General features: G+C 43.3%; 2 protein-coding genes across 3 annotated transcripts in view; both read left to right on the forward strand.

Annotated features, from left to right (window-relative positions):
* The first annotated feature begins 450 nt into the window (after positions 1-450).
* Positions 451-25,135, forward strand: kdm6bb (lysine (K)-specific demethylase 6B, b). Of its 2 annotated transcripts, XM_083780403.1 has the most exons (21): positions 451-634; positions 3,417-3,551; positions 5,234-5,357; positions 5,699-5,755; positions 6,040-6,259; positions 6,389-6,628; positions 8,376-8,528; positions 8,936-9,292; positions 10,213-12,851; positions 12,969-13,095; positions 14,500-14,605; positions 16,266-16,471; positions 17,192-17,385; positions 17,649-17,717; positions 18,096-18,244; positions 19,712-19,826; positions 19,933-20,120; positions 20,309-20,450; positions 20,650-20,776; positions 21,044-21,214; positions 21,498-25,135. In XM_083780403.1, exons 3-21 carry the CDS (start codon positions 5,239-5,241, stop codon positions 21,519-21,521), a joined length of 5,403 nt encoding a protein of 1,800 aa, XP_083636529.1. In that variant the 5' UTR covers positions 451-634; positions 3,417-3,551; positions 5,234-5,238; the 3' UTR covers positions 21,522-25,135. The 2 variants fall into 2 exon arrangements, with proteins under 2 accessions (XP_083636529.1, XP_083636530.1); XM_083780404.1 differs by lacking the exon at positions 8,376-8,528 and having other exon boundaries at positions 12,933-13,095.
* A 1,936-nt stretch (positions 25,136-27,071) lies between these two features.
* The window catches only part of tmem88a (transmembrane protein 88 a), a 4,204-nt gene continuing 4,121 nt past the window's right edge, over positions 27,072-27,154 (forward strand). Inside the window, exon 1 of the mRNA XM_083772140.1 lies at positions 27,072-27,154. This exon is cut by the window's right edge and continues 340 nt beyond it. The gene's annotated coding sequence lies outside the window, so the exon portion shown is untranslated.

Genomic DNA, 27,154 nt, shown 5'->3' on the forward strand with positions numbered 1-27,154 from the left:
CTGGACAAAAGGCAGACTCACTCAAGCAAAGATGTAATCCAGATTTTCTTGTTTTCTTTCTCTCTCTCTCTCTTAACAAACATATTTAACCTAATATTATACAAACAGACATGTCTCTCTTGTTCCCAATGCAGAACAAGCAACTGTTTCATATTAAACTCATGACTCACCCGTTAAGGTGAAGTTTCAATATTTACTACAATATTGTATTGGCCTCATACCAACACACACACACACACACACACACACACACACACACACACACACACACACACAGCACTAGAGAGAAAGACAAACTCTGCCATATACCCTTTGCCATTATTCTCCTCCTCCCCCTCTCTCCTAACTTAGCGAGACCCTCTTCCCCTATTGGCCGGTGCAATGTGAGTGGCAGCGTGACGCCCCGCCCCCCTCTCTCTGCACATGGATCGGTCTAAACGTGAGCGGCTGAGCATCAGAGAGTGGAGCGAGAGCAGCAACCAGGAAGAGGGGGAGAGGAGAGGGGAAGAAAGGAGACGGAGAGGCAGGGATCGGGTTGAGACGAGGTGGAGAGGAGAGGAGACAGGGAGGAGAAGGGACCAGTGTGGAGGAGAAGGGTGGACCGACCGTGTGGACGAAAGAAGGGAACCGGGAGGTGAGTAGAAGACTGCAGGTGTGCAGCTTCATAGGGAACTGACGGGCAATTTCCTCAAGGTTTAATTGAATTGAAGTGCGTGCGTGCGTGCGTGCGTGCATGCGTGCGTGCGTGTGTGTCTTTGTGTGTGTGCACGCGTGTGTGTCTGTGTCTGTGTCTGTGTTTTAAGGCATCGCTGTCATTGTTCTGGGCCATCTGTCTCACCTGAAAATACCGCAGGGTACAGTATGTCTGCAGACTGTGCTGCACTTACATGCATGCATTAAGCACACACACTACGCATGTGTGTGTGTAAATACCACACACATCATTTGAACATGATTGACAGGTTGTCAATGTATACATAGTTTAGACTCGGCTGAAGATGTCTGCCCAAATATTTGCACTGCTCTGTAGAACAGTGTCAAGGCTTGAGAGTACCAAGAGTACCAAGGCGCACTGTACCCAAGTGACCCAGTGTCAGTAGGCACAGTTGCATAGAATGACATATGGGAAAGCTGCTGACCAAGCTGCATATCTCAAGATCAACCTGGTTCTTTCCTTGTGCATCTTTAGGACAGACTGCTAACTGGCAATTGAAGGGTTTTGTTGTGTTTGAGCTCAAAAGCTACAGTCGGTATGAATATGCCTAGGTTTCCTTGTACACAAGAATGTCTCACTGTATCTTTGGTAAGAAAGACACTTGAGGGAAGGTCGTCCCAGGTAGGACAGCTGTACAGTGAAATATTGCCACCATCACGTGCTCGTACAATCGTACATAGACACCTGGGAAGATTGTTCTCAGCCGGCGAGAGAGAAGAAGACTGTTCCAGGCAGGCAGTCGACCATGCCATTCTAGGTTAAGACTCAATGTGCAGCCTGAGGCAGTCTGACATGGCCATTTGCACATGCGCACTCATACGTGCACGCACACCGGGTCTAATTGTATTGGTATATTACTGTATATTAATGTATTGCTGTAAAAAAAAAAAAAAAAAAAAAGGCCACCCCCATTTTATTTCTTGACCTTGCGTTGGTACGTTCCGGCCCCCCTCTGAGGACTGTGCTTTATGGAGCATACTCGGGGAGAAGCCTCCATTATGAGACGGAGAAGGGGGATGGAAGTGGAAAAGGAGCAGAGCTGCAGGGAGGAGAGTTATTTTTAGAATATGTGATTGATATCCGGGCTCATATGTTCTTCTCCTCCTCTGCGATCGTTTGAATTATTCCTACTTCATTTTGTTGTAATGCACAACATTAACTACACTTGCGTAACATGTCCAACATCATCTGTAGTGTGCGTGCACGCGCGCACACGTGTGTGTAAAGAGCAAACCGGCTTTTCTTTGTCAATTTGTCTGTCTGTCTGTCTGTCTGTCTGTCTGTCTGTCTGTCTGTCTGTCTGTCTGTCTGTGTGTGTGTGTGTGTGTGTCTCTCTCTCTCTCTCTCTCTCTCTCTCTCTCTCTCTCTCTCTCTCTCTCTCTCTTCTCCCATCTGTTGTTGTTCTGTCAGTTCCTGGTGTTGGGGGAGTCAGCAGAGACAGGTTCTGTCTGGTGCAACCCATTCTCCCTTTTATGGTATACCATTTCTGTCCTTCCTTCCTGGCACATATTCAGTAGACCTCCTGACACACACACACACACACACACACACACACACACACACACACACACACACACACTCAATCAACAGTGGAGATTTCACTCTGTGCATTAATATGTCTAAGCTATTTTCTCACTGTGCTCGACAAGTGATTCACATCTGCAAGCAAAGTGTGCCAGAAGGCCTCAGACTGCTATTATATACTGTATGGAGAAGGAAGGGGAAAAAAAAAGAAGGAAAGTAAATGTAGTCTTTGTGTGTGCAAGCATTGGTCATGTACAGTACAGCTGAGAAATGCCTCTCGGCAGATTCTGCTCACTGCAATTCCAACCCACCCCCCCCCCACCACCACCACCACACACGCACACGTCCACACCTGCGTGCGCGCAGAGCAATGCACGCTCAAACAGTGGGGCGCCGAACAAGAGAAGGGGGAGACCAGATGGATAAAAAGAAATGTGTAAGGATTGTTGAAATTACCTTTACAGGGGTTGCACTAGATGGGATGTAGCGCATGCGCGCGATCGCGCAACCGTGTGCAACCACCGCCCCTCGTTGTTTGAGGCCTCGCTCGCAGCTCTGGAGTAAATGATATCATTGGTTGCCAAGGATACAAGGACACAGCGTGCAGAGCAAAGAGGGAGGGCGAGGCAAAGACAGAGCACGCTGAAAGAGAGGAGGCTACTGTAGCATGTACGTGCACTCTGGAAGAGAGAGGAAGAGGCTAGCATATAAGGTTTCCACAGAGAAAAGGAGACTTGTTTGAATTGGTCAATAAAATCTGATCAGAATGAGACCATGTGAAGGAGAAATGGCCAGGGAAAGGGAAAAGACAGGTTTGCACACGGTCTGTCTTTCTGTCTGTCTGTCACTCACTAACTCATGCATGCACGTGCACACACTTTTTATTTTATTTATTTTGCTGTCTTAGTAAAATATCACATGCTACCTACAGTAACATTTCATTCCCTTTTATATTGAGGGGGAAAATATGAATGTGTGAAAGCATGTGTGAGGTGTGGGTGTTTTTAGTGGGGACTAAAGGGGGAGGGAGGGGGCAAGAGAAGAGACATGGACAAGGACAAGTTGTGAACCTACATCTGTGGACCAACTGGCGCATGTCCTCACTCTCGTGTGTGTGTGTGTGTGTGTGTGTGTGTGTGTGTGTGTGTGTGTGTGTGTGTGTGTGTGTGCGCATTAGTGTGTGTGTGTGCGCATTAGTGTGTGTGATGATGTTTTCCAGACAGAGGGTGGTGTGAAGGTACGTGACTGTTGCCCTTGTTCAACTGGAACCAGAGAGCCCATCTCCCCAATTGTCTCAGCACTCGTAAGCAAGGTAAGACACACACACACACACACGCACAGGATGTGTGGTAATTGTAATAGAAGATTAGTACATTATGGCATCTCTACCAGGGGTTCATGAGGGATGGACACATACAGTAGTTCTTCTAGAACTGATGGAGGAGGTTTCCTTGGTTACAGGAAGGGGGGTGGCGGGGGGGGGGGGAGCAGGGGAACATGCTGGGGTGCTCTGTGCAGCAACCAAATAATCACAGGCCACCAGGTAGGACTTGTTCTAGGTGACTTCTACAAAATGCCTTCAAATGGATAAATTGGTTAAAATTATTGTGATTTTGCTGGGGACCCCATGGCATCCCTTTAAGGACACTGTAAAGTTTGTAAAATAAAATATATTTCAAATAATATAACCTAATTCCTGGCAGTCAATGACATTCATACCGGTATAATCTTTCAGTACTGTAGTGAAATTCTAATCCTGGCATGCAGCAGTGCTGCTCTCACATCAACTAGACTAGACAATACAGCCTGGACTCCAATGCCTACTGTATATTCTCTGAATCACTGTCCTATAATGTAATTTTCTGTTGGCCAGCATGACTCCTCAAGTTCTTCTACTGGCCCTTTGAGTTGATTGCAATCTAATTGGTGGAATTCAGCTGTGCAAGTTGCACAGACTTTAGCATAGAGTCATGCATCAGCATCAAGCTGTCCCTCAGTGACTGAAATTTTTTTCAGTTGCTTAATACATAATTAAAAACAAAAGTTTTAATACAATTTATTCATATAAATTACCGGGCAGTTCACTGTACCATTATGAGAGAGAGAGAGAAGGGGGGGGGGGGGAGAGAGGGAGAGAGGGAGAGAGGGAGAGAGAGAGAGAGAGAGGGAGAGAGGGAGAGAGGGAAGGAGAAAAAGTCAAAAGAGAGAAAGAAATAGAAAGCGTGTGAGAGAGAGAGAGAGAGACGGTGTGGGTGTCTTTGTGGTTGTGAAAGAAAGAGAATGGACAGTGAGAGACAAAGAAAAGCTAAAGAGAGGTGGGGGAGGTGCTGGGCATGCAACTGGTAAAAGTATCTGCCTGTTTGATTGATTTTTGTTTATTCAAGTAGCCTACATCCCTCGTGGCGCCTAACCCATATGGGCACATTATGGCGGTTTGCCATCTTTCAAGATGTACTTCGCTTAAATAGCCTATTCTGCACATGCATGCATCGAGGCTAATGTGTAAGGAAATTAATTGTTGCACTGTTCCTTTCTAGAGGATGTAGGAACTTAGCTATTTGCTATCAGTAAAAACCAACCTATTGCGAATAAGATTTACTCTCTTCACCATAATCATTGTTGTGACGCACGCACGCACGCACACACACACAGACAGTGTCCCTGAGGTGTAAAATGTCGTCATATATATATATATATATATATATATATATATAGACAGAGTGTGTTAATACCAGCAAGACGCCCTGATGGCGAGAAGTCAGAAAAGAAAGAAAAAACTAAACTGACAAACTGGGGGAAAAAAACACAATAGCAACAAGATGGATCATTTGTTCAGTCAAATATTGTCATTTTCATAGGTCAGCGTTAGAATGCAGTTGATTCAAAGAAATATTTAGTGTAGTTCATTGTTTATATGTTCATTGTTTATGAGTAAATATGAGTAAACTATCATTATTATTATTATTATTATTATCCTCATCTGTGTCATTCCAGGCTGGATGTATCACTCTGCAGAGCTGTACGCTGGCCGCAACACCTGGGACTCGTACCCAGCTGGAGGACCTAACAGAGGACCATGGACGTCCGTGACCACTCGCCCCTGGGGCCACACCAACAGGCTAGTAACACGCATAATAACAGCACCTCCACGCGTGTTCTCACTGTCTATTTGGATATATGTATTGAGTGTTGATGACATAAAGCCGCCTGTCTGCTTTATCATATTTGCTTTGTAAAAATGTCATTCTCATCTCCGATTTCTCATCTTGACACACTCGATGTGTTACCGAGGTAGTTTAGAGTTGTGTTGAACGGTACAACATTCCAATACAAATCTCCATACTATGAATGCCATTAACGAGAAAGATAAACTGATAAGTTGCGTCATGTGTTGTGCTTAGGAGAGATTTTACGATATTCTCTTAATAATACTATGATTTGATTTCCCTTGTATTATAGATGTCAAGTAGAAATCAGTCAATCACCTCACCCACTCCAGAGCCACATCTTTAGTAGGTGAGTAAAACCACAAAACATAAGGCATCTTATTCATTATGTTTTAAACTAGATGGTCAGGCCGCCACACATCCAGATATTGTAGTACCGTTGATAAGCGCATAAGAGCATTCATGAATTTCTTGTTTCTGTGTGTGTGCTTTGTGCGTGCATGTGTATGTGTGTGTGTGTGTGTGTGTGTGTGCGTGCCGTATTTCCATTCTCAAATTCCATACTGGCATTACTCCAACCAAATTAAAAACGAGCGGATCACTGGATAAGTTGTGTAATATGTTGTGCTTTAGGGGGGAGAGAATCACCAGTTATGCACAGGGAAAGGCTACAGAAAAGGGACAGAGACTGCCACCACGTCTCTGGGACTGCAGGGACCAGCCTTATGAGGGCCAGCCTTGGCAGCACCACTCCTCACACTCATTCCAGAACCGGGCTGGCAGCCACAGTGGGTATCTATCAGGACCAAGAGAACCCTACAAAAAATGGGACGGCTATGTGAGCAATTCTACGGTAAGACTCAGTAGTCTGCGCTGCAATCCCATTCATGTCCACGGGATGCCATTCTCATCCTGGCGATTCGAGGTCTACTACTACTTTAACCATTTTGACACAAACTTCCCGTCTGTGGTTCTGATTTAGTACGGGGGTACTCAACAACACCACCACAACCACAGCGAGCTGCTGCACCCACCGGAGAGATGGGCCCCCTCAGACTACCGCAGGGCTCTCCCAGACAGAATAACACACCACAGGCCGGGACCGTGGAAACGCTTGGCCCCCCACCAGCAACGAGACCAACACCAGCAGCACAGCCCACATCGGCCCATTTATCGCCAAGAATGTCCTGCTAAGAGGAGCAGGACCTCTGGGCCTGAACAGGTAACATTGGCTAGTGTACAATACAACTTGGTTTAGTCATTATTTTGGTAGTGGCTCGTGAACCAGGGGTCATCCGTACACGGACAAATGTGGCAAAGACTTGGTCTTGTCCGTGGCAAATGTTTTGCCAGGTTCTCCAGGTTTTATTACTTTATTGGTACTTATTTACCACAACACTATGGCATAGCAGGAGTCCAACTAGTACTAGTGGCTTTCAAATGTTTTATTTGCAAGTACCCCCTTAACTCTGAGAGTTACAGACCTGTTGTGGCCATGCAGTATGCATGTATGGTCAGACAGGGCTAACCCTTTATGTGTTTCTGCTAATATATATTGCCCACTCATGTTGTATGTCTGTGGCAGAAATGGAATTTTGACAAAAATACCCCCCCACAAACCAGCATGGTGATATGACCCCTGTCCTGAACTGTTAAAAGTATCATACACACGATGCATTGCACTTGTCACACACCTTGCATGGTAGCTACATGAGCTGACCAGAACAACGTGTGATTACATGACTATAGCATTATGTATAAACCATCATAAATGTCAAGCAATAACAAGAAGAATAAAGTACCTATGATATTAGGAGGCACCTCTACTAGCCTAATACAGGTGGTAATAATGAAGGAGGCAATGAACATACCACAGTAATGGAAGGTTATATGACCCACAAGCTGAATAATGTCAGAGCAGACCAAACAAATAACACAGGGCATTGCATATAATCAACAGTATCTGTATCAGACAAGTTGTAGTTTGACCCAGCATAGCCTCTACTCAAAATAAGTCAAAATAAAAAAGGACCAAATGTGTCCAAAGCATAAATCCCAAAGTACCTACTGGGTATATAAACTCCACCATGGTGAGGTTTGACCTATAGCCTGGGTTCCAGCCCGAAATCGCTGCGTTCTGTGAATTTGTTTTGATAAAACAAATTCACGGAATGCAGGGATTCGGGGTGGAACCCACGCTAGGTTTGACCTGTTCTGTCTAAATATTTAAGAGAAAACACATTATGGGATGCTTGTGTATACTGTCGCTGCCTCGTATCGCTGGGCTTCTAATGTCCATAATTGCATGTCGTAGAATCATAGATCACAGATTGTTGTTTTAAGTTGTCTTGTAGTTTTTCCAGTGTAGGCTAGGCCACATGGACATTTGAGCATATAGTTATAGATCCCCTTATTGGTATGGCATGTTATGCCTCCCCCTGTATGCGAGAGTGCGGACTATAGCCAATACGGACTCAGGACTCCTGAATCGTTGCCTTCCACACCCTCCTGTTAAGCATTGGCATATCTTTCATGTCAATACAACACTATGTTGATTGAATAATAAAGGAGGAAACATTTAATCAGAAATCTGAATAATAACTACAGTAGATCAATTGGATGAAAGCTAAACTTTTAAGTACATTCTTACAATGGAATTTGAGAACAGTGAAGATAATGTATAATACCTGTCTGATGAAACACATGTTGGAAATGTGTCAGATGGAAGAAAATACAGGTATGTTGATGGGCCAATCCCATGTAGAATATTATGGAATAATGTGTTCGTTTTTCAGTTTTATTCTTTCTTTATTACTTGCGTTTCATCTGTGCAGCACTGTATGTTCACTTAATGTAAAGTGCATTGTACAAAATGTATTTCTTTGGTTTGATTTGAATTGGTTTGATACAACAGCGCCATCTGATGGTAAAGACCAACACAGTCTAATGTGATTTTACTACTTCCCCAGTCAACTCATTCCAGATCAAAGCATTCAGCTTTATCTGGCCATGTGCAATCACCATCTCATTACGACTCCAAACAAGATGACTGGAGACCACTAAATGATCATCCAGATACTTTCCATCACTCTGACAGCAGGCCGTCACCAACACAGCGACAGGTTACCATACAACATATAACTTGAAACCACACAATCCACCGACATGATTGCTCATTTATTCATTTGATTTTATTCATTTATTGAAAATGAATTCAGAATGTTACAGACACACGGAAGCCAGCAGGCTTGTTTCCATTGTGGTCCTTTTGGGGAAAGGGGACAACAAAGGGAGCAACAATACAAAACACTGACAAAAACAGAATACCTTTCCCCTGCCTCCCTTCCTTTTGGGAAAGGGCAACAGGAGACAAGAAAAATATAACAAAACTAAACATAAACCAAAATCGCAAATACAAATTATGTGTTGTTTTCTTTTTTCTTTTTTTTTTTTAGTACACAGGTTAATTAAAATGAGGTCACGTTATCCGCTCAACGTCATTTTCACGTATTGATCTCGACGATTGCAGGAAGGTTTCTATAGCAGCAAACCGTCAGGCCACGACCACTCGTCTTCCCCCTCCTCCCGACCTCCTCCTCATCATCATCATCATCACCACCGCCCGGCGAGCCCGTCGAGCCCGCAGAGCGGCGGCGGCGGCAGGCCGCCGCACCACGCTAGCAGAGGGAAGGTGGACCGGAGAACCTCCTCACCAGCAGACCACACGACCCGTGTGCCTTACAGCCACCAGAACCATCACCACCCACGGCACACCGCCTCCCACCACCACCACCACCACCACCACCGAGTACTACAGCACAGCCCTCCGCCGCAGCAGGCCCAGGGCACGGACACCACCCGGGGCTACGACTACATGCAAAGCACAGTAAGGAGGAGCAGACAGACAGCACTACTTAGTCTTAGGTTCTCAACCCGGGGGTTTACAACCCCTCAGGGGTCGCCAAATTATTTTGGAGATTATTGAAAAAGAGAGGGGGAAAAAAACACAGTACACGCAGTACGTGCATAAACTTTCCATAATGATTATATCTGATATTTATTTATGGTGTTATTATGGTCATTGTAGCGGACAATTTGTTGGGGGGGGGGGGGGGGGGGGGCTCGCAAGACATGGCCAAAACATTTCCCAAAACGTTGAGAACCCCTATCTTAGCTCCATTAGTGCGGGACCCATTTGTGGGTCGCGGACTTTTTTTGTTTCCTACATTTAGTTTTTGATTATTATAATTTCAAAACATTTAAAAAAAATATTTTCTTTCGTGGATTGAATACAAATTCAAATATTTTTACTTTCATTATTTTGTTTTCGCGTTGTGAGCTTGTAAATCTGCTATTTTCACTAGTTTGTTTCTCTTTTGGGTCACAGGCTAAAACGTTTGGGAACCACTGCATTAGTGGATACAGTGGAGGGTTTGTTCAAATCGCACAATAGGCTACATGACCAAGTACTGTATAAAAATATCTATCAGTAGTTATTAAGTCGGTTCCATTAGTGTATTGTAACAGCGGACTTTGATTGTAAGCTTTAATTAGCTTAGATTGAAAGCTTTAATTAGTATTTGTGTATAATAATATTGTAAGATACACAATATATAATAATAATAGCAAAGCAATAACTGTGCTACCGTAAAGTGGTAATGCGATTGCGGTGAAAAATGTACTTAATTGGCACAAAAAAGTGAAATGCTTAAACATGATATAGTTTAGACTTTGATCTTGGTATTGCTTTGTGTGGTTGAAGGAGGACTTTTAATCATTATCATTATAATTGTCCACACTCTGCAGGATAATCAGCGCATGTCTGTTAGGGGCAAGTCAAGGAATCCAGCCTCTTCTGAGACTGCTGCTCCAGTTCATCCCTATAGTGACCCCCATTACAGCCCCAGAGAAGGCGGGTCTTCTGCCAGCAGCCCCCGTGCCCCGTCCAGTCCCTCTACGACCATGGCCAATGGAAGAAAAGAACCATCAGGCAGTCCTACCCATATGTCCGTGTCTGTCCTTCCATCTAGCTCTCGTCTGGCATATTCCCCTAGTCCAGACTCCTGGGCCATAATGTCAGGGGTCAAACTGATCAAAGCCTCCGAGCCCCTTGGTGTTGAGTGGCCCCTTCACCACAGGCTAAGGGTCAACAAACCTGAGAGGGATTTTGAAGAACACAAAAAGCCTGAGAGCAAACACAGGGCCAAACAGGGTAGAAGACACAAAAGGGACAAAATGCACAAGATGGACAGAATGGGTGACGAAAGAAAAGGTGGGAAAAGAAAGGAAGAGAAAGTGAGGGATGGCATGAAGAAAACCCTGCGGAGACAGGGAGGAGAGGAAAGGTACAAGCGGGACAGAAGAAAGAAAAAGGAGAGGAGGAAGGAAGAAAAAGCACGTTTGAGTGCTAAAACCAGAGAAAAGACAGAAAGGAGAATGGCGACTTCCCCATCTCCGTGTTCTCCTGCGGGAGAACACGGAATGGAGCACAGTGAGATTCATTCCCCATATCTGACTCCAAAGAGGCAAATCTACTCCCCACATACAGCACCCACCCCACCCAAACACATGCATACTGGGCCTGCTGACAGAGCAGGGAAAGCATTTCAATGGCATCGTCTAGAGACGGATACCCCTGAGTCTGTCCCGTCCTCCAGAGAAGCCCCTCGTCCCGGCTGCTCTTCACCAGACCTGTACAATCATAAAATATTAGAAAGGCGACCCAGATCACCCTCTGATAAAGGGCCACGTCTGCCAGTGCATTCTCCACACACTAAGACAAACATCAACCACCCTCCGCCATCAAGAGGGAGACCTCAAGCAAAGCCCAAACATGCACACCCTTCATTTTTGTGTAAGAACTCTGTGAGTCTTCGCTCGGAGGAGCATATGCGGGATGAAGCCGAGATGCGAAGAGGAGCCCTCATGGCCCCGGATCTGCAGCCTGCGGTCGTGATGGCGAATATAATGGATCTGGGAGACAATATGGCAGCCAGTCCCCCGGTGCTCAGCTGGCAAGGCTCTCCGGTATCATCTCTGGGTGAAGATGATGAAGAGGATGAGCTAGATAAGGGGTTGATGAGAAGGCCTGTCCTCCAGCCCAGTCCCACCCATGGATTCTCCCCTTCTCATGGAGACGACCATACGAAAGAGGAGGAGGCCAAAGAAAGCAAAACGTCAGATGGGCAGATATTATCCATTCCACCCCCGGAACCTCATGAAGGCCATAATGACACAGTGACAGTCTGCGGTCTGCCGTTCAGCCCTAAACAAGCTGATGAGGAAGACAAGGATGAGATAGACGAAGAGGACGACGGTATAGATGCGTCTGGCTTGGATCTCCTGCGTCGACTTCACCATCAGCAGACGGGACTGGATGACGTCTTTGAGAGCCTGGCTACGTTTCTGGGTGGCCAGAAATTCACCTGCCGTGGTGGTCCATTTGGGCGCCCCCCTGCTGGAGGCGTGGGTGTGGTGAAATATTCCTCGTCTCTGGCACTGGCGCCAGAGATCCACAGCCAGGAGAATCGGGGTTCCTCACAGGAGCACGAAACGCATCACACAAAGTCCTACACACCCACCGATCAGTCACCCACTCGGACCTCCTCGGACACACTTTCGAGACCACACACTCCCTCAGATCACGGTCAGCAGCAGCCCGGAGTAGAATATTCGAAGCAGAAACACAAAGAGCTTGAGGCTGATAAGAATGAGAAAAGAGAGGCCAGAGATGTGGATATCCTGGAGGACTCTGTTCGGGGAACAGAGTCAGAATCTCTGTTGGACGACGCACCGCGCGCTGAACTACTTCTCACCACCACACACACGGTGAGCACCAAGCCAGAGACTGGAACGAGTGAAGCAAGGGTGCACGACGGCACAGATGAGAAGAGGAAACAAACGGAAAATGGGAAAAGGAAAGCAGAGGTCAAGAGCTGGAGAGAAGACCGCTGTGTCATCTCTTATCAAAAGAACATAACCGATGAAATGAAACCGCTGGCTGAAAAGAGTGAACAAAAAACGACACTTAAGTCGTCATCCTCTGGTTGCTCATCCATACAACTCAATGAGGGTGTGACGGATCGGACTGCTCAGGAGAACCACAGCATGCAGCAGGACATCCAGAGACACAATGCGCAAGAGGACCCGGTCATTGAGTCAGAGACTACGATGACGTCACCAGCTACAAACGATGATACCTCGACATCAAGATCAACTCTGAACACCGCAACCAGTACGACCAGCTCAAGCAAGGCTCCCGGTTCCGTCCCAGCAGTCGACCCCCTCAGGCTGAAGGCCCTGTCCATGGGGTTGAAGGAGCTCAAGATCCATCTGATTAAATTGGACAGAGACGCGTGTATCGCGGCCGGGGTACAGGAAAGAATAATCCCTCTTTCCAAGATCAACATCGACCACACGGCTAGTGAACTGATCAGAGCTTGCAAGTGAGTATAGTGGTGACCAAGACCACCATAGTTTCTCTTCAGACTAATCATAACAGAATTTGACTTTATCCACCCTGATAGATATTTCTTTCTCCCACTGTCTTCTCTCTCATCTAGGGGGGAAAAAGTGAAGGGAAAGTTCAAGGAATCTTATGTGCTCCCTGCCTTCTCTGTTAAGCCTAGCTTCAACACTGAGACACCCATCCCTCGAGAAAAGCTCAACCCACCCACCCCAAGCATTTATGTGAGTCCACACAGACACGCTCAAGTCATTAATGTTCTGTTATATAGGAGCACCCATTTTCAACCTGTAATGGGTCTTATACACATTATAGAGGAGCAATTAAATTAAATTATTGTTGAAAATGAGTGACATGCTACTTTAAATCACACCTGTACGTACAGTATGTTGCAAAAGCATTCTTTTTATGTATGGAGTAGGATTTTTTTTAAGTATCAATACTGCAGTATAGAAACACCAAAAGTATTGGTATTCAACAGTATTAGTATTCAATCTATTTTTAAATAGCAGATCTACAAGCAAGATTTCCAAATGGCCGAAATGTATAGGGTTGAAGTGGTTAATGGTGGTAATTCATGTTTTGTAGTAATAATGAAAATCTACTAAGTAACAAGTAACTAAGTAACTAAAATAATTTAATAATAAAAGTACTGAAAACTGGATAGACTCCAGTAAAGTAAAAATACCTCAGTTGTACGTACTTAAGTAATAAGTACAGTACTTTACTAGTACTAGTTACTTTACACCACTGGTTGCAAGTGATTACTTTGAATTTGACCGACGTTTGGACTGTACAGTAAGTCATGCATCTAGAGCCAGACTGTACAGTAAGTCATGCATCTAGAGCCAGACTGTACAGTAAGTCATGCATCTAGAGCCAGACTGTGTGGCGTCTCCTTATTTCTGTCTTTTTCCAGCGCCTCATAAATCAACCTGACGTGCGTTTGTTCCCGTCTACTACTGCAGGGGTTCTCGACCTTTTCTGGGCCACGACCCTCAAAAAGAATCACATTTGAACCCTTGACCCATTCTGACCTGAGATCAGATTCATACGAAGTTTCCGCTGGACACACGCCGGTCTGACGAACCCATTCTGACCTGAGATCAGATTCTAAAAATGTCAGTCGTTCTTCGATTTTTTTCAAAAATAGCAGACCTACAAGCTCGTATCGCGCCACTCGGTGGCGCGATATGAGCTTGTAGATCTGCTATTTTTCAATAGCTAAAGCATAACATGATGCCGACACCAAAATGGGTGCCCGGTCAGAATGGGTAAACCCCGACAAGCACTTGGAGTAGGAGTTGAGGCATTCATTTGCATGTAGATTTAGTTTGACTCGGTGCCGCACATAAATATTGTGAAGATAGCTGATTTTGTACAGAGGCTACATCACAATTTGTGTTTCTTTCTTAGTAGTAAGACAACTCGGCTAATGTTTGACCAGTTTTATAGTATATTTTGTATTAAAAAGGCATTTAATTGTACTTAAATTGTCACTTTACTGTCACCCCCCCCATCCCACCCCCCGATCATGTGGGGTCCTGACCCATAGGTTGAGAACCACTGTACTACAGTGACTACTGTGTATTGTATGATCCTAGTCAACACATGTTCTGTTTCTCCAGCTGGAAAGCAAGAGAGACGCCTTCTCCCCAGTCCTGCTGCAGTTCTGCACAGACCCCAAGAACGCTGTCACTGTCATCAGAGGACTTGCTGGCTCGCTTCGTCTTAGTAAGTTTAAATAGTAAATACCTTTACAATACAGTATTAACTAAACACATTTTTCACAGAGTTCATGGATGTCACTCCCATCGTCCTGGCCCTTAACTTTGTTCAGTAATGTTTTCCAGCCGGTATGTGTGTACAGTACCAACTCATACCATACCAGCTGTCCAATTTCCGTCATATTCACGCATCAAAATCACTCATTTGAACCGTAAAGCTGTCTCCACTTAATAATACCAACATGTTTGCCATTTTTGCCCCATTTTTGCTCCACTTTGGGGCTTCCCGGTTATCCAACTAAACCAAGTCAAAACAAGAACTGTCCATTTCGGTTATAGGTCACATATTATACTCCCTTTCAACAAGTGAATATAGGTCTCTGAGGTCCCCAAAACATCCCTTTGCAAGTTGTTTGCTTAAAATGCCGCCAGATTGTGCTTTCTAGCATGCCAAAACTGGGGGCATCCGGTTGGCGCAGCGGCAAAATTCCTGCCCACCACCACGTGGAGAGACCGGAGTTTGATTCTTCCACGGTGCCTCCGGCTGAGTGACTCCAGTGACTACAACTGGCCGATATTTGTTGCTGCAATAGTGACTCCTACAGTTTGGTTCTAGCCCATTCTGACCTGAGATCAGATTCATACGAGGTTTCCACTGGACACACACTGGTCTGATGAACCCATTCTGACCTGAGATCAGATTCTAAAAATGTCAGTCGTTCTTCGATTATTCAAAAATAGCAGACCTACAAGCTCGTATCGCGCCACTCGGTGGCGCGATATGAGCTTGTAGATCTGCTATTTTTCAATAGCTAAAGCATAACATGATGCTGACACCAAAATGGGTGCCCGTTCAGAATGGGCTAGTGTGTCTTTGAGAAGCCTGATTCATACAGTACTTAGTCACACCACGGTGTCGCATGCCACAAATAGCTGACCTACAAGTTGGAAACACATTGTGGCGCGCAACCATTTACTGTAGGCATATCCAGGATAAAGCCAGGAGACAAAGAGGCAGTAAGACATGTTATTATTTATCGCTTCATTTATATGATCATCGGTAGTACTACAGTAACTACAGTATGTATAGCAAACTACAGTATGTATTTATAACAACGGTAGATCATTAAAGATAAACACGATGAATGCATCAATCAAACATCATCTTGATTTTTTTTGTTTTGCATTGTTAAATTGTGAAAAATGACTTTTATTTTGACCATGTTGGACTGGGATGCCCAGGGGGGGTCCCCTTAGCTTAATGTGCAACATTGTTTTCTCAATCAACAGTAAACAAACCAACATATAGTATTACGGTACTGTATACTTATACTAATGTGACAATTGAAGGACTTTTAAGACCGTTTTAATATTATAATAAGCCAATACTATGTCAGAACTAACGTAGTTGTCAAACATTGGCCAAATGGTATTACCTAAGAAAGAGGCTAAAATTGTGAGAAAAAAATATCAGAATATTTATCTGTGGAACCGAGTCAAACAAAATGTTATGCCTCAACTCCTACATTTTACTGTTCAAATATGATTATTTTGTGGGGTCACGGCCTGAAAGGTTGGGGAACCCTTGTCCTGTTTGGTCAATATTATTATTATTTTTTCCTTTTACTAACACCATCATCTGTCATTGTAAAACGCTCACCTGTCAGACCTAGGCCTGTTCTCTACTAAGTCTCTGGTGGAGGCCAACGCAGAGCATGCAGTGGAAGTGAGGACCCAGGTGCAGCAGCCTGCTGATGAGAACTGGGACCATGGTGGCAAGACACAGACGTGGCCATGCGAGAGCAGTCGGTCGCACACTACCATCGCCAAATATGCCCAGTATCAGGCCTCCAGCTTCCAGGAGAGCCTGGAGGTATATGCATTTCACTTCCTAACACACTAGCGTCGCTATTTTGGGATTGATTTGGGCTGATTTAAAGGCTCACAAGCCACTGTTGATATTATTTAGTGTAGCCCATGGGAATGGCAGCTCAGTGGCCTTGTGGTTAGAATGTCCACTGCTGAGACTCGAAGGTCGGGGTTCGATCTCTGAAAGACTGGGATTGGCACTCAGCACCAAGGATTGGATTGGGTACCTGAGACATACTAGCGTCATGTCCAGGGAGTGTGCTTATACATCAAGCTGCCTCAGGTCGGCAAAGCATACTATGTCTATGGGAATACATTCAACTAATTATAAGGCCAATGGGCTATAATAAAGGTAAGAGTACAATATATAATACAGTAGTATGTTAACCCATTAAGACCTGAGGCCGATTCTACAAATGCCTTTTAAACCAGTAGTTCATGTCAAGTTGATATTTGGCCGCCGAGCCCCCACCTGAAAAGGTTATGTGCCAGGGGCCCCCATAAGAGAAGATTTGTGTTAATTTATTTTATTCAAAATTAAATTAAAAAACACTAGATTGTTTTGGCCCAAATGTTTGTTGATTTGGTGTGGTTAAGATTTGGGGAAGCCAAGGAATCACACAGTGTTAACAGAACACACATGATTATTCTTTATGGCCTGATTTCTACTACTGTTGTGCCTTGGCTGCCACTCTCAGCTAAGCTCACATCAATGTGTGTTTAGGAGGAGAAAGAGAGTGAGAATGAAGAGGAGGGAGAACAAGTCACATCTTCAGAACCATCAGACAGTCCAACCACAACCACCAGTAAAACCAGTCCAAAAGTAGCAGACGGTAAAGGCAGCAACCCCTCCACCACCAGTAAAGGAAACCCAACTCCTCTCTCGGACCATTCCGACCATCCCCCCAGCTCACCCAGGTTAGTTCCTTTCCTGTAGTTGTTATTAGAGCTGGGCCATACTATTGCATAATAGAAAGATATTGAATGATTATTAAAAGAAAAGATAATTAAAAAAAAGTGCTATTAGTGTTCTGAAGTCTGTTCTGAATATCGGTTTCAATATATTTTTAGTTAATTGCCCGCTGCCCAGCCCTAGTTGTTATGTTCACAGTTACAATATCAGTGACTGGATCTGATGTCTGTAATAATATTAACTCAAAACTCTATTCTATTTTCTCAAGCCTGGAACAGAAACTAGGGAGCAAGATCATAAAATTTGGGACAAACATCGACCTCTCTGATGCTAAAAGGTGAGATCATGATAGTGATTGGTGTGCTATTGGGGAGCGTTGGGATATTGCGCACTGAGCACACTGTGCAATACAAACTAGTGCGCTGCACTCCAGGTGCACATATCCAAACGCACCCACAATGCAATCACAAGCCCGGGAAGCATACCCTGCTTTATCATCAACTTTAAAATTAATGGGACCATAATTTACACATGTGAAAGAAGACGTGAAACTAGTGATTGAAAACAAAAGTTTCTGTTCACTGTTTTTCTGCAGCTGCAGGAGAGCAATTAGCACCACCTGCTGGGTCATTAATGGGAACTGCAGCTTTTTCATTCTATTCCATGCATTTGACTGTTAATTCTGAACAGCGAAACCTTTGCGTGTGTTCATCAGGTGGAAGCCCCAGCTACAGGAGCTGTTGAAGCTGCCAGCCTTCATGCGTGTGGCGTCCAGCAACAACATGCTCAGTCACGTTGGCCAGACCATCCTGGGTATGAACACCGTCCAGCTCTACATGAAGGTCCCCGGAAGCCGCACGCCAGGTCAGCTTCTGTCCAGCGTCACACTGTAAGATCTGGAGAGTGCTTTTAACCCACTGAGACCTGAAAAAATAAAATAAAAGGGCTTCTAAATCCTGAAAAAAAAAGTATTCTGAAAGACCTATGTTTCTATGGCAATGGTGCTCAAACTTGTTCAGATCAAGGACCCACACAATTATCTGTATTTGGCTGCGGACCCCCATCTGAAAATATATTGTTCCAGACACCCCCCCCCCCCCCCCCAACAGAAGCAAATATTTGAGTTAAAAACGTTCCGCTGTGAAAGAGTATATACTATAGTCAATGATTTGCACACATGACTTTTCAAAGATAGCAGACAAGCTCGTAGCGTGACTTATGAGCTTGTAGATCTGCAAATTTTTCAACAGCTAAAGATTAAAATAATGGTTAAAAGCTACTCTGTTTATCCTTCTCAGCCTGTTTCTTTGTTTATTAAAAAAGAGAAAAAAAAGGAAAAAAAAGTGGTTAAAAGCTCAGGTCTAAATGGGTTAACTCTGGAACCTCTTTACAGATCAATTTGACACTCTCCGAGTTGAATTAACACTCAGGATTTCACAGTACAATTTACAATTTAGGCATTTAGCAGACGCTCTTTATCCAGAGCGACGTACAGTTAAGCAAAAACAATATTCATCTAGGATCATGAGTACACCAAGAACCAGTCTGACAGTAAAATATCCGTACATTGAAACTATAAACACTATAGGATGCCAGATCAATAATGACCTGGCATCTGTCTACGTAACATGCTACAGTATCTAAATTAAAATTTTAGCCATTGCCATTACAGAAGCCTGCAAGCCTGCAAGCCTGCTACAGCTAGTGCTGCAGCTACAGGCTAAGGTGGAGTCTGAATAGGTGAGTCTTCTGTCTACGGCGGAAGATTGGGAGTGAGTCTGCAGATTGAGTCTGCAATGGGGAGTTCATTCCATAGTCTGGGAGCCAGAATGGAGAAGAGCCTAAGATGCGACATTCGAAATCCATGCCGGGTTGTGCTTATAACCACGCCCCCGGGCAGGCATAGGTTTACTGAGGTAAGGTTAGGTTTCCGTATAGTTTTACTGAGGTTAGGTTTAGGTATAGTTTTACTGAGGTTAGGGTCAGGTTTAGGGGATCCGACACACCAAAGGTCCGACATGCGGAAACAACGGTCGAACATGCGCTGCTCCCGTGCATGTGGTTAGGGTTTAAGGTATGTTGTCGGTCTAATGACAGTCGGACCAATAGTATGTCGGTACCCAGGTTTAGGCTGTGAATCACAGCAACTGGCCAATGACAGCGCGTCCTTGCACAACCCGGATAGGTTTTGGAATGGCGCCTCTGGGACGTGTGGAGCGGTGTCCCGTGTCATACCATTATAATATATATATATATATACATAATTTCTTTTTTGCAGACAATGTGCAGACAATGCTTTCTATATTTAAACTGGCTGCATTTCCATTTCAGGTCATCAAGAGAATAACAATTTCTGCTCGGTCAACATTAACATTGGCCCAGGCGACTGTGAATGGTTTGCAGTCCATGAGCACTACTGGGGAGCCATCAACACCTTCTGTGAGAAGTGAGTGAGCAGTCGATCAGAGTTCATAAGTGCAACACTGCTTTCACTCCAGACTTCATAAATGATCTGAATGCCATTAATTGTTCCATCAATTGTTTTCCCTCAGGCACGGAGTGGACTACCTAATCGGGTCCTGGTGGCCAGTTCTGGAGGACCTGTACAGTTCCAATATTCCCGTGTACCGTTTCATCCAGAGACCAGGGGACCTGGTGTGGATTAATGCTGGGACAGTGCACTGGGTCCAGGCCGTGGGCTGGTGCAATAACATAGCTTGGAACGTCGGGCCACTCAACTGTAAGTTACTAAATATGCCACGCAGTACTGAACAAAAGAAGGAAAGGAAGATTAAGCTTTCTACGCAGGCTTTGGCCTTTTTCCTCACAAATTACAAACAAAACTAGAATTGCTGCCCTAGCCTTAATGTTGCTTATTATGTTGTCTATGGGAGGCCTTACTACTGTGTGTCATCTTTGTCCTGGCAGCCTACCAGTATCAGCTAGCTATGGAGCGCTTTGAGTGGAATGTAGTCAGGAAGGTCAAGTCAATCGTTCCCATGATCCACGTCTCCTGGAATGTGGCCCGCACCATCAAGATCACCGACCAAGATACCTTCAAACTGATCAAGTAAGCTGTGTGTGTGTGTGTGTGTGTGTGTGTGTGTGTGTGTGTGTGTGTGTGTGTGTGTGTGTGTGTGTGTGTGTGTGTGTGTGTGTGTGTGTGTGTGTGTGCGTGTGCGTGTGCGTGTGAGTCTGTGTGTGGTTGTGTATGTACAGTATGTGTATTCTGTATTGTACAACCTTCTTTCCCATCCCTCTTCCCTCAGGCACTGTCTCCTGCAGTCCCTCAAACATATCCAGATTCTAAGAGACCAGTTGCTGGCTGCAGGGAAGAAGATCTCCCACCAGAGCAGAGTGAAGGATGAGCCGGCCTACTACTGCAATGAATGTGATGTAAGTCCCACAGAATACTGTTTTCACTACAACAAATCTACTGTACATACATACAATGTAAGGATGTCATATAGTACACACACACACACACACACACACACACACACTCACACTCACACTCACACTCACACAGTCACACTCTCTCTCACACACACACACACACACACACACACACACACACACACACACACACACACACACACACACACTGGCATGGATTAATTGCAGATTAAATATCAACCGTATGAAAACTGTGTTTTTGTGCAGTTAGAGGTGTTTAACCTGCTGTTCGTGACCAGTGAAAACAGCAGCAAAAAGACCTACGTGGTGCACTGTGAGGACTGCGCCCATCGCAAGAACCCTACCCTGGCAGGAGTGGTGGTGCTGGAACAGTATCGCATGGAGGAGCTGATGAGGACCTATGACAGTTTCACCTTGGTCAGTCTCACACCCTGCTCTTGCACTCTCCTAGTATAGTGGCACAGTACTGTAGTGCCTTTTCAAGAAAGGTTCCCATGCTAGTTGTTCTGTATCTGTATTCTGTACCTATAACATCTAGACACACACATGACCAACATTACACTCAAAAATGAAATTGCTGTATTGACGAGTAAAATAAAAAGTTCACTCTAATTTTGCAGACACACACACACACACACACACACACACATGAACATGCATCGTTTCAAGTACCCGGTTTCTGTCTGTCTCTTTCCATCAGGCTCCAACGCCAGTTTTAAAGTGAAAGTCTCCATATTGGATTGAAGAAAGCGTCAGCCATAACCAAAACTCCTTCTCAACAGCAGCACAAACGATGTCTCGAAGGCAATCTATTACTGCAACTGCTTTCAGAACAGCCAATCATGTTTACTCAACATTGTTTACATCACACAATAAGGTATGGACACTCAGCTGATTCAATTTGTTGCGCACCGTCTTCCCCATACAAGCCGCTGATTGGACTTGTCTTGAAATAGAATGACTAGACTGGTACTACTCATGAAAAGCATGTTAGACATGTGGGAAAAAAAACAAAAAAAAATAACCTAATGTGAGCATTCCAAGCACTGGAAATCAGGTCATATGTTCAACGGGCACTGCTGTGATTCAAAAGCATCAAGTAGCCAGTTTTGTGTATTAATTCAGGTACTTTTATGCAAATCCAGTCCAACTTTTTTTATACCAATCTAGTTGTTCTATGTGTCCATGAATTTGCTGTGATTGTATGGTACCAGCAGGGGAATTGCTGCAAAGTAGCTGACTGTCACGATGGCATCATACTGGTTCCTATTTTGTTTCGTATTCAGGTACGCCCTTGTCTGTATAACCTACTCTTTGAGGTGCTAATCCAATCTTATTTATTCTGACTTAGATATTTCAAAAGTTTTACCAGCCTAGAAGTACACCACATTGGCCTTGTGAACTGTATTTAGAAAAGAGGTAATTAGCTGATTGAACACACACTCACAAATGTTTTATGTAAGTATTAAAAAAAAATAGCGATTCAAGAGTTTTTTCACTTTCTCTAAGATACGGGTTTACTAGAGGACTAATATGGTTTCATTCTTAGTTGGAAATCTTGTAGAAATGTGGTGATTTTTTCCCCTTTTTTAAAAAAATCCGAAATTGTCTTTGTACAATGATCTCAAAAGTATGACCCATTATATATCTTTTGTTTTGTCTTGCGATTGGGAATAATTATTTTCCCGATGTTATACCTCTTTTGGATCCATGTCCTTCTCTCTGGATTACAGAGAACGTACATAATGTGTAAATTGTGACTTCATATACTGAATACACTGGCGTGCACAGGGGTGCCGAGGCGGATCATCACCCCTACGCTTTTTGTTTTGCGTGTCCAAGTGAGCAGAAATGACATGTGGGACATGCAATCGTCTAGAGCAAAATCCGCAAGGGGGAAATCTAATCATCAGACATGCTTAATTATTGTAGCCTTAAGGGACAAATAATAGTTGATGTCACCGTCACGCATTCCAGAGCTTTGGCCTGTGATTTATTTATTTATGTCAATGTTTTACTTTTGTTTTAGCTTTGAATTTAAAAATATGTTTTCTAATTTTTTCATTCTATAATTACATGACGATACTAATACATTTTACCGTACAGTATTCCATTTAAGGAAAGTGTTAGAATATGTTTTTCACAACAAACCTTTTGAAGCTTAAACATGCATTCAAATTGATTACATAATGTCATAATAATGGTCTGCAGTCTAATAATTTGGTTTCATGGGTGGGGCTAGTTTGGGTCTGATGTTTGGAAATAAGCGTTATTTTCAGATCCATACAAATTAAACATTAAAAATAGGTTTTCAATAAGCCTTTCCCTTATGGTTTGCCCTTTTTCAGATGTTTTGCCCTAGCTCTTGCTAAAGGACAATACCGTTGCCATTGCATGCCACATCTTCACATCCTTGGCCATAAACCATGCATGACACAGCATAGTATAGCATTATTTATAGTCGTTTTGTTCCTAAATTAATCTTTTCTCCAGGGACTTTTTTTTAACGATACTCTTCAAATCAGTCCACCTTTAACCACTTGAACCATATACTTCATTGACCGGGGTTCCCCAGGGATCTGTATTTAGGTCCCCTCATTTTGTCCCTCCCCCTGCACCAAATCTCTTCACCGAAAATAGCCAATATACTGTACAAGCTCACAATTGCGTCAGATCAGAATAATGTTCTATTTGTAACGAATGTTTGCCTATCATGACATGCCCAGAACAGGGTGGCTAGGGTTCAAGTGGTTAAAATGCATTGAAAAGTAAATAAATCAAAAGCGCAATAAAGTTCACTGTGTTGAATCCCTTCTCAAATAGCTTCCTCTCAGTCTCGAGCAAGTTTTAGTTCTCTGCAAATGGATTTCATGATGCACTGAAATTAATGGGATATCCAATGGCTTCTTCGAAAATCATTCAAACTATGGTAAAATGGTCAGCATTAATGTCAAGTACACAGTACACTGTGAGTTGTACTCAATGGCAGACCACCGGTATGGTCCTTTAGGTCTGTGCACACCACAATTTGTTTTCAGGTTTACTACTTAACTGAAAATCTAGTTTGTATTATGTGAACTGTGTTTTACATAAGTCCAGCAAAGTTATCTTTGGTGTGGTTGCTGTAATACATGAGATATCTTTTTTCACATTTAATTATTACAGTGGGAATATCTTCCCACATGTATACCTCTTTTTGTTGCTGTTTGCTTTCTTTTTGACTACAGAGTAAAGTAAGAATTGTAAATTGTGACTATTCATACTGTATATGGTTGTTTTCTTAAATATATTTATTGCATATTGATAGAACTTTCACCTGATAAGGGTCTGAAAGATATTTTAAAATTTGACAATTGTCACAATGTTTGGATAGGGGGCGTGCAATCAGGGGGAGGTTTAATTTTCATGGTGCTAGACCCCTCCTTGCGTCACCATCCCCTCATTAAACTGCATAGAATGATGTATGAAGATAAGTCAATGACTATAACTCAAACCAACAGGTTGGTGCTTAGAACCATGTCACTTCTGTTTACTGGTCAAATAAATGGAATGATGTCTTTGTACTGTATCAAACAGATAACGCAGAACCTTTTTTCTTTTGTTTTGTACATTGTATGAAACTCGTGAGGCATTAGTGGTTTTATGATGAACTTTAACAGTAGTTGTAACTCTTGACACTTTTGAAAAGAGACTTTTATGGATGTGATTTTTAACGGTGTCGAGGTTACATTTGTTTTGTGTCTTGTCCTCATATATGTTATTTGAACTAGGACTGGGCAATATGGACAAAATCAAATATCGCAATATTGTTTTACCAAATTCCTCTATCGATATCTTTATGATAATGTTGTATTGTAATCATTTTCTTCTCATTTTTTAACAGTAAAGAAAAGTTAAACAAGTGGTCTACAAGCTCAAACCAACAAACATGTCATGATGCGAGCTTGTAGATCTCGCTATTTTTAATATTTCTTTGTATAAAATGGGGTTTAAGTGATTCAAACCAGGAAAAGACTTCACTTATGTTATGTCATATCATGATATTGTGATATCCCAAATACCAGTCAATATCTAGTCTAATATCACGATATTGGTATAATACCGATATGTTGCCCAGCCTTAATTTGAACAATGTAATATTTCTCTTCTCCCTCTTGACTGCTTTTTTATTTTATTTATGCTGCACTCACTTAAAAAAAAAAGAGAAAAGGAAAAAAAAAACTCTCATAGAACAGAACATGAGCCAGACCTCTCTTAAATTACTACGTGATTTTTCTGTGACATATTGTATTGTTGTTAAGGAAGATAAAATGTTTTGATAAATTCTTTAAGAATGAGTATTGGTCGTTGACTGCTTGAATGAATGCTTGTTCCTGTCTTACTCGCCGACAGGAAAACCCTGGACAAGCTATCCTGGGCATGACTATGCAACAGAAGCATTGTTAAGCCTATGTGAAGTGAATGTTTAAATTCCATTACCAACACATACGTCATTCCACTTTGTCTAGAGATCAAATAGTCTGCTAATTTTGGGTCCATCACAGTGATGTACAGCTTCTTGACAGTAAATGCAATAATGTAAAAATATATATAAAACCACAATTCTTGTGACTAAATTGGCATACCTGAATGATAAACATACAGTAGTAATAATATTTAGGATGATTCTTGTAATGTAGTATTGTAGGATTTGGACTTGTGAAATGTGAAATTCTCGATTTTGCAAAAGCAGCAACCTGCAACATTTTGAAAGTAACCTTGATCTTGTCCGTCTAATTATACAAAACAAAATTGCAGTCTGTGTAAACTGAGCGGTGCTGTGCTGTGCGTGCGTGCGTGCGCGTGTGTGTGTGCGTGAGTATCTGCAGGGGTCAATAGGTCGTACTGTCTAAACAACAGGGTCAAAGGTCTTACTCTAAATGCCCAGGGACAGACAGACAGACACAGGGACTCACATAGCCCTTTAAAGGTGTGCACTGTTTAAAAATGGTATTTGGTTGGTCAATCAGCGGCACAAACGAGCTATGCCTGGGACACATACATACAGTACATAGTAGTACATTCATAGTTTTTTCCGAATTAATAGATAAATGTATATGTTTGACCACCGAACAAGCGGTTTTGGTGTGTGGCGACCGAGGTGGCAACCAAGTCTTTAGAGATGATGATTAGCCCTCCCTCTCTTTGCTATCTTTGGGACAAGGGGTTAAAGGACATGAGAAAAAAAAATGGAGGAAGTGGGGACACCTCATCTTAGACCGTGGATACAACAACGGATATCCTGGTTCCAAGGACAGGAAGAACGCTCTTCCTCTACCAACCTCCTGGAACCCAACATACACTCAGACATTATAAACAATAATCTCCATGGCATTGGGAGTGAAATAACAGCTAAACTTATTAAATATCACCACAAAGCATATATACACCACCATTCTTTCAAAGCCTCTAAAACTTCCCTCCCAACAGTCTATTCTTGTACACGGGGAAACAAGTGGCATGAGACATTTTATCACACGTATACGTTTTTTTTTTTTTTTTTTTCAAAGGATTCTCTCCAGAGAATATATCTGCCCAAAAAAGAAATAAACAAGTTTACCCAGAAAGGAGGGGAAAAAAGAAAGTAAAAGAAAAATGAGAACAGATATCGAAATACTAATTTCACCCTTTGAACTGGGCCCCTCTGGCCTCTTATCAGTCCCCTGATGGCGTCTCTCTCCCGCCACATTACTCGCTGCTCCCCCATCCTCATTTCCTAGGTTTGCAAATGCAGCGTTCTGTTTTTCATCAAAAGGCCAAGGGCCAATCCAGTGTTATCCTGGCCCCTAGAATAAATCTAAAACAACCCTAGCTTGCATGACCTAGCCCCGGCCTTCAACTATTTCATTCCACAGTTCTGTGTTTTGTCTAGGTATGCTGGAGTCATAAGGCATTGTTATTCTATGTTGGCACAAGTCTTCCTGTAATCATTTCTATAACCATCTTCTTTTTTCCTTTCCTTTTTTCTTTTTTATTAAAAATAAATATTTTATCTTAACTTTTTTCCTCATCTCTATTATCTTGGAAAGTGAAGAAATGTTCAGTAGTTATATAAAGGGGCTGTGCTTCGGGCAGCATGCCCTGACTGCTCTAATCTATCCAAATAAACACACACTCTCTCTCTCTCTCTCTCTCCCTATAGCATGTTGCCCCCACCCCCAACCCCCCCCCCCCCCCCCCCCTGACTTCCCACTGGGTTTGAGGGTTATCACAGCAAGCCTGGCAGGCTCGCTCTCCCAGGCACCGAAGCAGACGAAACGCAAACTCCTACCCACTTAGTCAGTCAATCACAACTCAGTCTGAGAGTCAGAGTGAGGA

This window comes from Protomyctophum parallelum (genome assembly GCF_964188405.1).
Source record: "Protomyctophum parallelum genome assembly, chromosome: 1".
Classification (NCBI taxonomy): domain Eukaryota; kingdom Metazoa; phylum Chordata; class Actinopteri; order Myctophiformes; family Myctophidae; genus Protomyctophum; species Protomyctophum parallelum.